At 40.9% G+C, this 12,731-nt stretch overlaps 1 protein-coding gene across 1 annotated transcript in view; it reads left to right on the top strand.

Moving 5' to 3' along the window:
• UBR3 (ubiquitin protein ligase E3 component n-recognin 3) overlaps nucleotides 1–12,731 on the top strand; it is a 233,207-nt gene that overhangs the window by 153,107 nt on the left and 67,369 nt on the right. Inside the window, 4 exon segments of the mRNA XM_075070130.1 lie at nucleotides 3,963–4,112; nucleotides 4,586–4,719; nucleotides 10,320–10,430; nucleotides 12,074–12,286. Coding sequence (XP_074926231.1) covers nucleotides 3,963–4,112; nucleotides 4,586–4,719; nucleotides 10,320–10,430; nucleotides 12,074–12,286 — 608 coding nt within the window.

Here is a 12,731-nt window from a genome sequence, read left to right as displayed (position 1 = left end):
TGACTGAACTAACCTCGTTATCTCTAGCTTGCTTGCTAGCATATATATACCTGTCCCTGGAAATTTCCACTACCTGCGTCTGACGAAGTGGGTATTCACGCACGAAAGCTCACGCTCCAAAACGTCTGATAGTCTATAAGGTGCCACAGGATTCTCTGCTGCTTTTACAGATCCGGACTAACACGGCTACCTCTCTGATACTTGTCATACTTCAGACATTTCAGTTGAGTAGCCTGCACTAATACTTAGAATACAAAAGGACAGTTTTGTTTTTGTTTATTGCTTGATGATGGATGGATCACTGTCTTTGGAGCACTTTTAAATAATAAACATTTGTTTTTAAGCAATATCTCTTGAAAAAATGTGGCTTATAATTTTTGCAGATATGCCTGTTTCACTTTCTGTTACACAGATCCACCATACTCTGTAGGCCACTGAGGATATTGTTAAACTCTGAAAATAGTTCTGTTCAATCTGTGATCAGCGGAAGGACTTGATGTTACTGAAGGAGAGGGGAGGCAGGTTAGAATAATCATCAGGCCTCCATTTGAGTTCCAGAGATACACAAGGAAAACCAAGGCAGCAGCCAGGTTTTTACTTACTGAAAATCTCATCAACACTCAGTAAAAATGCTTTCTTCTTCATGACTTAAATAATTTTGTTGTACAATGACTAGATCAGCAATTCCATATTTCAATCAAGGTGATTAAAGTCCATGTTAGTTTTAGCTTTAAGATTTTTTGAAACAATTCATAGCCATGTTTTTGGAAACTTGATCAGTTTAAGGAAGACCTTCATGCTGTCCTTCAAATAGTGTCAGTACAAGTTTGCTCTTTTGGGTGCATGTGAGCCCTTTCCAATGAAGTTTGAGTCCTCTAAAAGATTAATAACTATTGGAGCCGCATTCATGCTTTTGTGCAGTAGTAAACGCTCAGAGCAAGATGTTAAGATGATGTTTCCTCAAGAATTTCTTCCTTTTTTTTTTTCTTTCCAGTCTATGGAGAAATGAGTTCAGAATTCTCTCTGCTTCTCCTGCTGTTACGTTTGGCTATTTTTATTTTCCAATCTCAAAACTCCAACTCTCATTTGTGTAGAGGTAGTTGTTAATTTACTAAAATGTTGGAGTTGGAGGTGCACTGTTGTCACAGTCCTGTTGATGTCATTGGGTCCACTTGTTCTTTGCTTTCATTTAGAGTCCCTGGGTGAAATTCGGTGCTGCCAGGGCCAGCTCTAGGTGTTTTGCTGCCCCAAGCAAAAAAAATTTTTGGCTGCTCCCAACCCCAGCCCTGAGCTCTCATGCCACCCACCAGTGCCGCCTGCCATCCAGGCCTGGTCGCTCTCTTCTCCCGCCAGTTGCTCCCCCTGCTACCCCAGCCCTGGGCTCCCCCACACCAGTGCTGACTCCGCCCACTGCCCCCTTGCCTCTAGCCATTCCAGCGCTGGCATAAGCAGTGAGGCTCCCAGGTCACGCCTCAGCCCAGGGTCCTTCCAGCCAGGGCTCCCGCCTCCAGGACCGTCCGGGACCCGGGAGGGCAGAACCGGGGGGACCGCCCCAGCCGGGGACTGAGGAGCCGGGGCAGGGCAGCCTCAGAGGGAGCGGAGCCCCAGAGAGTGGAATGCGGGCCCCGCATGGCAGCTCCCAGCCCTCTATGGCCCCGCTGCTGCTGCTTCTGGCCACCCTGCTGCAGTCCCTGGGCAGCTCAGGCTGCTTCACCCAGCCTTGACTGCGGCGCTGGGGGGCGGCGCCCTGCGTCACCTGCAGGTGGCTCCACGCACCCCGCGGGGTGGCCCCCAGCCAGAGTGTCCCCCACTCGGAGCCCGCCTGGCTCAGCCACAAGGTGTGGGTACTGCTCCCCCGCGGCAAAAAAAAAAAAAAAGATGACCAGAATGCTGCCCCCGAAAATGTGCCACCCCAAGCACGTGTTTGGTTTGCTGGTGCCTAGAGCTGGCCCTGGGTGCTGCATATCTAAGAGACTCAGTACAAAACTACAAGTACAACCCAGGGGCTGACTGAAGTGGCTTTAAGTCACCTTTGTGCCCTCCCAATATGGGCTGCTTTGGGGCCTTGAGAAGCTTTCATGTGACCTTGGATACCCTGGGAGCTGCCTGATGGGCAGCAGCGCTGCATGGAATCTTCACTGCTCTGCATGATCCTGCCCTTCCCTGAACATGCGCCTCTTGCTCCCAGCTTGAAATGGTGTCCATATAAGGCAGCCTTACAGCTGTCATAAACAGTGCCTCTGCCATGGAAATCCTCCCACAGTTGTAGCCAGGGCTTTTTGGCCCCTTTATGCTGCTTTGACCCTTGTAGCTTGCATACAGGGGCTGGAGCAGGTGTGAAGATCTTTCCCCCTCTGTAAATCCATCTCCCCTGGCCATGAAAAACTCTGTTTCAACTGTGCCCATCTTGTAAGGGCAAGGTGTGGATCACAAACACCCTGAAGCAACTGGTATAGGGTTGCCTGCCTGGGAGATGCTCAGTCTTCACTTTTAAGCCAGTAAGGATTATCAGTTCTATTTTTAGTCCTCCTATTTAGAGAAGACATTGAGAGCCTCTGACAGATTTTGTCTCTGTGGTTTTGACCTTAAGCATAGTCAGATTTAAACTAATGGACATATCAATGTATTATATTCCTGTTCAAGGATTTTTTTTTTTTCTGGGCTTCTGACAGTCAAAAGGTTCCTTTAAAAAAAAAAAAAAAAATTGCCATACTTTTCTACGTGTGCGTGAAATTCCACCTGTATTTAGTTTAATAAATTGGTAACAAACCACTGGGAGAGATTTCATGGTCTATATCAATAAAAACTCCAGGCAAGATTTTCAAACCTAGGAGCTTGGAGGTATAGTAGACTCCTAATTTTATATTTAGGCATCTAACTTTCAGAAATGCTGAGCACCTGCAACTCCCACTGAAGTTAGTGGGAGTTGCATGTGCTGAACATCTTTGACTATCAGGCTTTTATTTAGGTGCTTAAAATTAGGCTTTGATCTACATCCCTAAAAGCAATGATATCCACTAAGAGAGTCTGTGAAATCCAGATCCTGATGGCTGTCACTCTTTACATAGTGTTGCATAGCAGAAAGTGATTTTATGACTGCACCCCCACATTTTTATGTTAGGTCTTCCCTAAGGTCCATCTGAACATATATTTATATATATACCGGTATTTCCCCTTAAATTACATTTGTTACTGGAGGAAGCCACACTGAACAGTTTAGATGTTAAAAGGCCCCAAATTATCTTGAAAAAAACTTAAATATTTTCTAAACTACTTATTTGTTTGTGGTGTATAAAGACAGGCTGGGGGAATGCCACACTTCTATACAAATCAGTTATGCCCTTGCAGGTTTATCAGTACCCACTGACTCCTAAAGCAACTTCTTCAGCAGTTCTTGGATATGTCTGCATCCCTGAGATATGCAAGGCTGCTACCTGGAGGTGCATTCATGGTGTACACACACTTCACAGAGCAGTCCTGTTACCTTTATTTAACTAGTTCTCCTCAGTTCCACACCCTTAAAGTGTTTTTATTGCTTATTTCCCAAGATCTTCAGAATTTATTCCGACACTAATTAGAGAAAGAAACGGTTACTTACCATTAACTGGTTTCAGTAGATACGGATTTACACTCATCTCCCTTCATCCCTACTCTTCAGAGTTTTTAATGTAAAATCTAAGTAGGTGGAAGAAACCAGCATCTCAGAGCTAAGGCTCTTAATAAATTTGAAGTGAACATTCAGTTCTGTGAGGGAGTAGTCTTTGCTTTTCAGCAGTGTTTTGGCTCTAGTTTAGTCTGCATGTGCACCCAATCTGCTTGAAGTATCAGGTTAGGTGTAAGTAGTCTTGTGTGTTTTTCAGTGATATTCTGTCTGGGAACAGGATTAATGACATTTTATCCAGATCTATATGCAAGATGTTTATTGCATCTTAATTATTCCATAACTTATCTGTTTTTCCTAGAATCTCCAGATGCTGATATTGCTATGGAGATAGCCATATCAGAACAGCATGTTTCTGAGGCTGTGTATGATTGTGTTATTTGTGGACAGAGTGGCCCTTCCACTGAAGATCGACCTACAGGACTAGTTGTGCTTTTACAAGCCTCTTCAGGTATGAAAAGGGGATTATTGAAAGAACCACTGTTCCAGGAGTCCTTGACAGTATAAACCATATTGTTAAGGTGCCTGGTGGAGCTTGGGCAAGGGGATGAGGGAGACATGCTTCCATATGGATGGTCCTTGCATCATGCAGATCTGTTGGTTTAAAGAGCTAAACTCTTGGCCTCTTCTGTGGGGCTGGAGATGAGGAGGAGGATTGTCCTGTTTACCCTCCAAATCCTCTTGAATAATACGAAAGGAAAACCTCCTGATGGGAGCATAGGAACCTGGTATTAAAGGAAAAATGTAAAAACTAGCAGTGGATACAAAGTATGTACTTACTCCGTCAGAGACAGAAACAAAACCTTTTATCTGACAAATATGGTTATACCTACAATTTGCTGGGGTAAATTTTCATTTAATCTTTTTTCATTGGGCATATATCATTGTCCGTTTTACTCTTGCTCATCTTTTTTCTATGTATAGTTTTGGGGCAATGTCGCAATAGCACTGAGCCAAAGAAACTACCTACCAGTGAAGAGGAGCAAATATACCCTTCGGATACATGTGCAGCAGTACATGATGTTAGGCTTACAACATTACAGCGGTACTTTAAAGATGTAAGTATTGATACAGGGCAGTACCATCATCTCTAAAAGTGCTGTGTAAAATCATGAATTGAATTACCAGTTGTATAATAACTGTGTTCAGTGTATTTACAGTTGGACTTCCTGATTTTATTTCTGCATTTTGTTTTTTTACAAATTAATTGAAATAAGAGTGGTGTAAAGTATTTGTATTTGATAAGCTCCTTGGTTTTTAAATTTAAGGTCTAGTTCTCCTTGTGCAGGTTATTCTGCATAGGTCAGTGGAAACTCTGCAAACTAAAATTTTCATACAATATCCTTGCAATATTGGAATAGTGGATGTCATTTCAAAAGATAGAGTGGCTAAGGGAATGACTTGGACTTGATTTGCCACAGTAGAGACCTCAGTTCTATTGCCAGTTCTGGTAGAAGTGACCTTTTTCACCCTCCGTTATTTTTTCTGTAGAATGAAGGAATGATAGTTGTCTACCTAGGATAAAGATATAATGCTTGGTTAATAAGAGTACACTGAAATATTAACAGGGATCAAAACAAGAAGAGACTTGAACTCATAGTTCTCTGATGGCTAGCTCACTGCACTTTCCCCTACGTGACTGGGTATGCTTTCTCTATGTCGCAGCTCCAGTCTGGGTTCTGCACACAGTTGCTGTGACATTCTGTGCATTGCTTCCAGCAGCCCAGTTCACCTCCTCATAAAACCAGAAACAATGTCTAATAACTTATTAATTGTTATGCTTTGGATCTGGTTCTTCGTGCTGAACACTAGATCTCAGCAGGGCTAGCCCAGTGATAGCTATTGTAGAGACGACCTATAGTTTTATCCTTGCCTCTGTACAAAAAGTATTGTAAAAGAGTGAACATTTAAAAAAACAGGTCATTTGCTGAGGAGGGGTCGTGTCTCTGAATCCTGGGATCAAATGACCCCAGATTTGCAGCACAAACACTGGGTCCTCTGCTGGCATACCAGTTTTCAAACTGAGCTAACTAGACACGTGGAGCTTAGAATACTGAAATTCTGGTTTTAAACAGAAAAGTCACTGCCATCTTAACTCTAATGTGACAGCCCCATCATGTACTCATAACACAATCAGTTTCTAAACAGAAAACTGAAATCGGCCAACTTCTGGCAGCTTGTCTGATTTGTATGCAGTAGAACAGTGGTCCCCAACCCTTTTTGTCTGGCAGGTGTCAGACGACAAGCCATGGAGGACCAGGGCAGCGGACGAGCATCTGCTGAAATGCCACCGACAAGCAGCAACGTCAATGGGTCTCGCTGCCAAAATACCACCAAGAAGCAGTGTCATCCAGAAGCGTCACCACCGAAATACCACCAAAAATTGGCGGCATTTCGGCGGCGACACCTCTGGATGACGCTGCTTGTCAGCGACATTTCAGCAGATGCTCGTCCTCCGGCCAGTACGCAGGCACACTTAGATGCCCCAGTGGGTGCCATGGCGCCCGCAGGCACCGCATTGGGAACCCCTGCAGTAGAAGGTTAGTAGTCTGCTGTGAATTTTTGATTTTTTTTTTTTTTTAAATATAGGTGTTTAAATCTGTCAGGAAAACTTTCCTGAACAAACAGATCTTCTACTAAAAGTATCCATAGATTGATTTTAATTTTTTGGCATTGAGCTGGCATTATATCATTTAAATGTTACCTTTCATTTCATGATGCTATTTTGTCAACCCTAGGGTGACCAGGCAGCAAGTGTGAAAAATTGGGACAAGGAGTAGGGGGTAATAGGAGCCCATATAAGAAAAAGACCCCAAAATCGGGACTGTCCCTATAAAATCTGGACATCTGGTCACTCTGGTCAACCCTAGCATAATATACTTGTGCTATAAATACCCACCAAAGAGTGACAGTAATGCAGTTACTTTGACCTTGCGATTAATAATCCCCTTCTACCCTGATAGAACGTGACCCGATATAACATGAATTCGGCTATAACGCGGTAAAGCAGCAGGGAACTCTGAGCCCTTTAAAGTGCCACCCTAGCCCTGCTGCTTTACCACATTATATCTGAGTTTGTATGGAGCCCCGGGCCCTTTAGATCACCACCTGAGCCCGGCAGCTGGGCTTGGGCAGTGATTTAAAGGGCCTGGTGCTCCAGCAGCTGCAGGGAGCCCTGGCCCTTTAGATCCCCACCCAAGCCCTGCTGCTAGAGCTCCGGCAGTGATTTAAAGGGACTAGGGCTCCCCACAGCAGCTGGAGCCCCGGGCCCTTTAAATCCCCACTGGGGCTCTGGCGGCCAGGCTCGGGCGGTGATTTAAAGGGCCAGAGGCTCCAGCTGTTGCAGGGAGTCACAGGCCCTTTAAATTCCTGCCTGAGCCCCGCTGCCAGAGCTCCAGTGGTGATTTAAACGGCCTGGGGCTCCCTGCAGCTGCTGGAGCACTGGGCCTTTTAAATCACTGCCAGGGAAGCCGGTCCAGTGCCGTATGGGAGCAGCCCGATATAACGCGGTCTCATCTATAAGGCGGTGAGATTTTATGGCTCCCGTGGACTGTGTTATATCAGGGTAGAGGCGTATATTACTTTTGTCAAAAGGAAACCTGTTAACAAAATGCAAAACTTGGTAAATGTTTACTTGGTTAATATAACTGTGGGTCTTTGGGAGTGTTTCAAACTGCTAGTGGTCAGTTATTCCCCAGTGAAGTGTTTTAAAAAAATGTATGTAATCTATATCTGTATGCTTTTCTCATGATACAATAATCAGGGGATTTGATGAAAAGTGTATTTTATTTAAACTCGATCTTATGGAAGTGTAACTTCATGATCAATCTGATTTCTCCCTTCCTGTGAGGCTACATTGAGTGTTTGTAAAATAATCTAAAAGATATTGTAATGACTCAGTGCCTTAATACTTTCTGCTCTAAAAAACTCTGGTTCCAATTCAGATATTAGTTGGATTAGTTGTTTCTGCTTTCAAGTTTCTAGATCACTACTGTGCTAAAAATGTCTCTGCATGAAAGAACAAATCCTTAAATTTCTTATTGGCATAAAAACAGAAACATCTGTTAGTGTCTTAAGTGGCTTGTTTCGCTGAGCTAAGCAATCAGAAATCCTTTTGTTGATCAGCTGTGCCCTCAGCAGTAGGTGTCCTTCCGTAATGACGAGTACTGCAGAAGGGTTCAGGAGACGGAAGGATGATTTTACTTAGTTGTGAAAATTGTTTGTAAGATACAAAATAGAATCCATACTCTTTCACTTGAAGAAAAATGTAAACATTATTTCAAAAGCCATATACTATACAGTGCAAAAGAAGGTCATTTAAAGTGTTTTCTTAAAGTTTTACCTTTTTTGGCTGAACTTTGGTGTTTTTGCTCGGTCAGGGAAAAATGTCTGAGCTATTTTTAACAATGGAAAGTGTGTGTCAGGGGCAGGGGGCGGGGAGAGAGAAATAGTTTTATTTTCAACTCTGGGAAAACTTAAAAGAAATTACCAACCCACAATTCTAGACCCTTAGAAGCTGTTAGAATCTTGAAATTTGGCAGATAGGTAATCCCTAGTTCATTTATTGGTTCTTTGTTGTACATACATGTTGTGGTAAATATTCTGTTTTGATTTATTGAAGTTAAAAATGTTTAAAAATCTTACTTTGTGTTCTCACACCGATTATTGTCATATGACAAAACTAACAATCTGCCAACTTTCCAGTGGCATTTCACGTGCATGCGTATGTATCAATTGTGTGCAGACTTCTACTGAGTAGGCACTCTCTCACTGTTCTAAGGGATTTGCACATGCACACATAAGAAAGTGTATTGGAATTTCAGTATTAACAGGTAGAGAGATTGTGGAACATGATCAAGTAAGGTGCATGTGGGAGGAAGCAGGACTTTAAAGAAGCCTTTTGTTTGTGTGAGGCCCTGTACCTTATTTACTCCATAAAATCCACATCTGACTCAGAAGCAGGAATTTTTCTTGATAGATGTTTCAGTGGTGGTCATCATTTTTTGATTGCCTCACAAATATTAATGAGTTTGTCCTAATGTAACTCCTGTTCAGTACAGGTGAAAATGTGGTATCACCATTTCATTTGGGAGAACTGAGGCACAGAGAGAGTGTTATTTGATGAAGGTCTGTGGTTGAACTGGCAGTAAAATCTACATCTCTTGATTATCCTTCCTCTTCCTGTGGTCTCCTGCCTTATTCACTATATGTACCATCCCATTTATATAAGAAATGCTGCAGACACCAATCTCTCTGGCTGCAGACAATGAGTTTTCTCAGTGAATGAGGCCACTGTATTCTGGGACTCATCCTAGTTCACTATATAATCTCACTTGATTCACCACCCAACCTTTCCCTCAATCAGGTGGGAGCCAACAGGAAGAAGAAAGACTGTATTATGGTTAAGGTGGTAGATTCAGGCCTTGGAGAGCTATAAAATGTTAGAGATCAAATTGGAGCAGGTAAAATAGAAGAATGTCCTATATGCTAAATTGCAGGAAAAAAGAGGTGTTATAGCACCAAAAAAAGCAAACCACCACTATGTCATTTCTACATTATCCATTATAAATCATTGCAGGGCAAGTCTGTCTTAGGGCTAAAACAGGTATTTTTGCTGATCGTTTTTACTGTTCTCTCTTCACTATTGGGACAAGTTTTTTGTGTAAATGCAATATATGCATTTTAATTTTGTGATTTGAAATTGTTGCTCATGAAATGAGAAGTAATAAAGCTGATTATAACTAGATATGCATGTATTATAAAAGTTTCTCATCATAACTCTCTGTTTTTCTAGCTGATCATTTCTTGCGTTAGAGTACCATTCACCAAATTGTGTAGTTTTTTGATGTGACCAAATAATTTGTTGGCATCATCCTAGCACTCTGTGCTAGGCTTTAGACCTGGGCTGAGGTTTGACTTCAGATCTCCACAGCCCAAAAGTTGATACACTGAGTTACTGTGCCACTTAATGCCTTTTTTAATCTTATACTGTATTCCTGACTGTATTGTTAAGCAGTTAGCAAGAGAATAGAAATTTTTGAATTGAATTAAAATGGGATAGATATTTAATTATGCAACTGTGGACATTTTATTAATTTATGTGATATATGTTATGTTCAAAGCCTTATGGCATCCTTGTATTGCTCATGCTGAATGAAATATATTGGAGTCAGCTTTTCTGAAGCAGGAAAAAGTTTGTAGTTTTAAAGCAGAGTGAACTTTAAAAGCTCTCTGAATACAGTGAATGCCAGAGATTCTTTAAAAAAGATTGCTTTGGTGCTGAAATAATGTGTAACTTAGGGGAGTGGAGTATATTAGAAGTTCAGAAATAAAATTGCAAGAACTATATTGTGACACTTACTTTCAGTATAACTATGAATGTTCTAACACGGTAAAATCTATATGAACTCTATATGCATTTTATTCCTCCCTAATTCTATCACCATTCTGGAAGGGAAACGTTTGCAGTATTATAGCTTTAATAAGAGCTTAAATTCGGTTTTCAATGCAAAGCACAGCGATAGGTATATAGTGGAAGGATTATTATAACTAAGCCCTATAAAAGTGAAAGAAATATTTATTGAACAGCACATGTATACATTTTAGCTGGAAATGTCCATTGAATGACATCATGTACGTTTATTTTTATTTTTTTAAGAGTTCCTGTCTGCAAGCAGTGTCAATAGGCTGGGAAGGAGGTGTTTATGTACAAACTTGTGGTCATACGTTACACATAGATTGTCATAAATCTTACATGGAATCGTTAAGAGTAAGTTGATCTGCAATTCCAAAAACTGTCTTGTATTGTTGGCACCTGATCTTTCACCCATTGAAGTCAATGGGAGCTTACCACTAATTTAAATGGAAGGAAGACTTAGTCCTTTTTATTTTCTACATTGATATGCAAGGCTTTGTTGATCATCTTCCAAACAGTGTACTTTTAACATCTCCTTTTTATTTCTTCTTTACATTTTTATAAAAAATTGACTTTGTATCTAATTATGTTGACCTACCAAGGCAAATATAAAGAAGAAAAGTTGAACGAATTAATCTCATTGTTTAAAAATACTGTAATTATGCTGTGTATATACTGTATGTCTAGAATTTGGTAGAAAACTGTATTCCCATTTCATGGATAAAACTTTTTATTCAAACTTGATCTAACTAGTCAGGGACTAGTTACAAAGGTACAAAGGTAATTCTGCCAGTTTGCTGGAGACTGTCTCATTACCAGGACTACCTGTTTGAAGCTCAAATTACACTTAGTCAGCACTATTCCTGCAGTGCTCTCAGGAGTGAGGATCTGATGAGGCACTTTGTGAAGGTGAAAATGGGAAGTTCCGTACAGTAACTGAAGCTCCCTGAGGCTTTCCCCTCCTATCCCCTATAGCTCCACACTCTTCTTCCATATTGCTTTAGGGTCCATTGAGATTTGTTGTAGTGGAGAGGAACTCAGCCATTCCATCTGTCATGGTGCCCTCCAATGGCTAGGTTCTTGGTCTCTGGACTATAGTGTGAACTAAGTTCAAGAATGTATTTCTCCTGAGACAGTAACTTCAGGTATTTCCCATTACTGATAAGTAAATTTGCCTTTTGCCAGATGGGGAGGAATAAAGATAATAAGGGAGACTTTCAAACTCTAAGGCAGTTGCTAACAATCAGCAATAAAAAAACAAACATTAAAAGTCACTTTAACCCCTTCCCCCCACCCTAGCCCCACTATTTCCCAGTAATGGAAGGCTTTCTGCAATGCCGCAGGGTTCTCTGTTACTGGTCATACCATTCCTTGTTCTGCCTGAAATAACATGAATGAAGCAGAGTAGGAGAAGTCCTCTGGTGAGTGCTCCATGTCCCACCTAGAATTTGTGCAAGCAAATTGGGGTGTCAGTTAGAGATGATGCAGTCACTGTTTTTGTGATATGGGAACAGCAGAAATATCTCTCCTTTAACTGTGGGACATCTTAACTATGAGATTGTCTTGGACATTCTGGAATACTTGTAAATTATGGGGATATCATGAGACAGTCTTAGTAATTAGAGTGCTCTTACAAAATTAAGCACATATTCTTATCATTCTTGGTTTTCAGTTTAATTTTAATAATTGGAGATATACCTATCTCCTAGAACTGGAAGTGACCTTGAAAGGTCATTGAGTCCAGCCCCCTGTCTTCACTAGCAGGACCAAGTACTGATTTTCGCCCCAGATCCCTAAGTGGCCCCCTCAAGGATTGAACTCGAAACCCGGGTTTAGAAGGCCAATGCTCAAACCACTGAGCTATCCCTCCCCCTGTTACTTGTAAATGGTCTATATTTTTATCTGTGAGATATTGTCTATAAAATGTAAAGAACACAATTGTCATCTTCACTGGGTTCATATGTATCTCCTTTTTCATTATTATTTATATTTTTTAGAATGACCAGGTCCTCCAGGGTTTTTCTGTGGACAAAGGAGAATTTACCTGTCCCCTCTGTAGGCAATTTGCAAACAGTGTTCTTCCTTGTTATCCTGGAAACAATGTGGAAAGAAGCCTTTTGCAATGTCATAGTAACAAGAGTATGCAAGATCTTATAAAAGAGGTGGAAGAGCTTCAAGAACAGCTGGGAACTTTCCCAGTAAGCATCAGTGTAAGGCAGAAAGATCCTTGTTAATTTGCCTCTATCTTTCAACTTTGTTTGTTTTCATATTTCTTTCTTTGACTTATTTAAATTATGAAGCCACATTTTTCTTCCTCTTTCTGTATGGGAAAATTGTACTGTTTTTAATGGATTAAATGTAATCAAAACATTTTGAAGGTTTATAACTTTTATGACATTACCTATTAAAAATAAAAACAAGAGTTATGACCAAAACATTATTAATCTAAAAGTTTATTTTTGAATGGATTTTTCTTATTCATATAATTCAGTTCATTCTGGTAATTTACATAGAACTGAATCATATTTCATGAAGCTCACTATTTTTTTTCCAATGTAAAACATGAATCCCTTGTAACTGGAAGCTATTTAAAGTATGTCTATTCAGGACATGTAAGCGTATGGATTCTTTGTTTTGCAAAGATAACAATTTACA

This window comes from Chelonoidis abingdonii, chromosome 10 (genome assembly GCF_003597395.2).
Source record: "Chelonoidis abingdonii isolate Lonesome George chromosome 10, CheloAbing_2.0, whole genome shotgun sequence".
In the NCBI taxonomy this organism is placed as follows: domain Eukaryota; kingdom Metazoa; phylum Chordata; order Testudines; family Testudinidae; genus Chelonoidis; species Chelonoidis abingdonii.
Note: the sequence above shows the minus strand (reverse complement) of the source record. Positions and strands in the feature narration are given on the sequence as shown.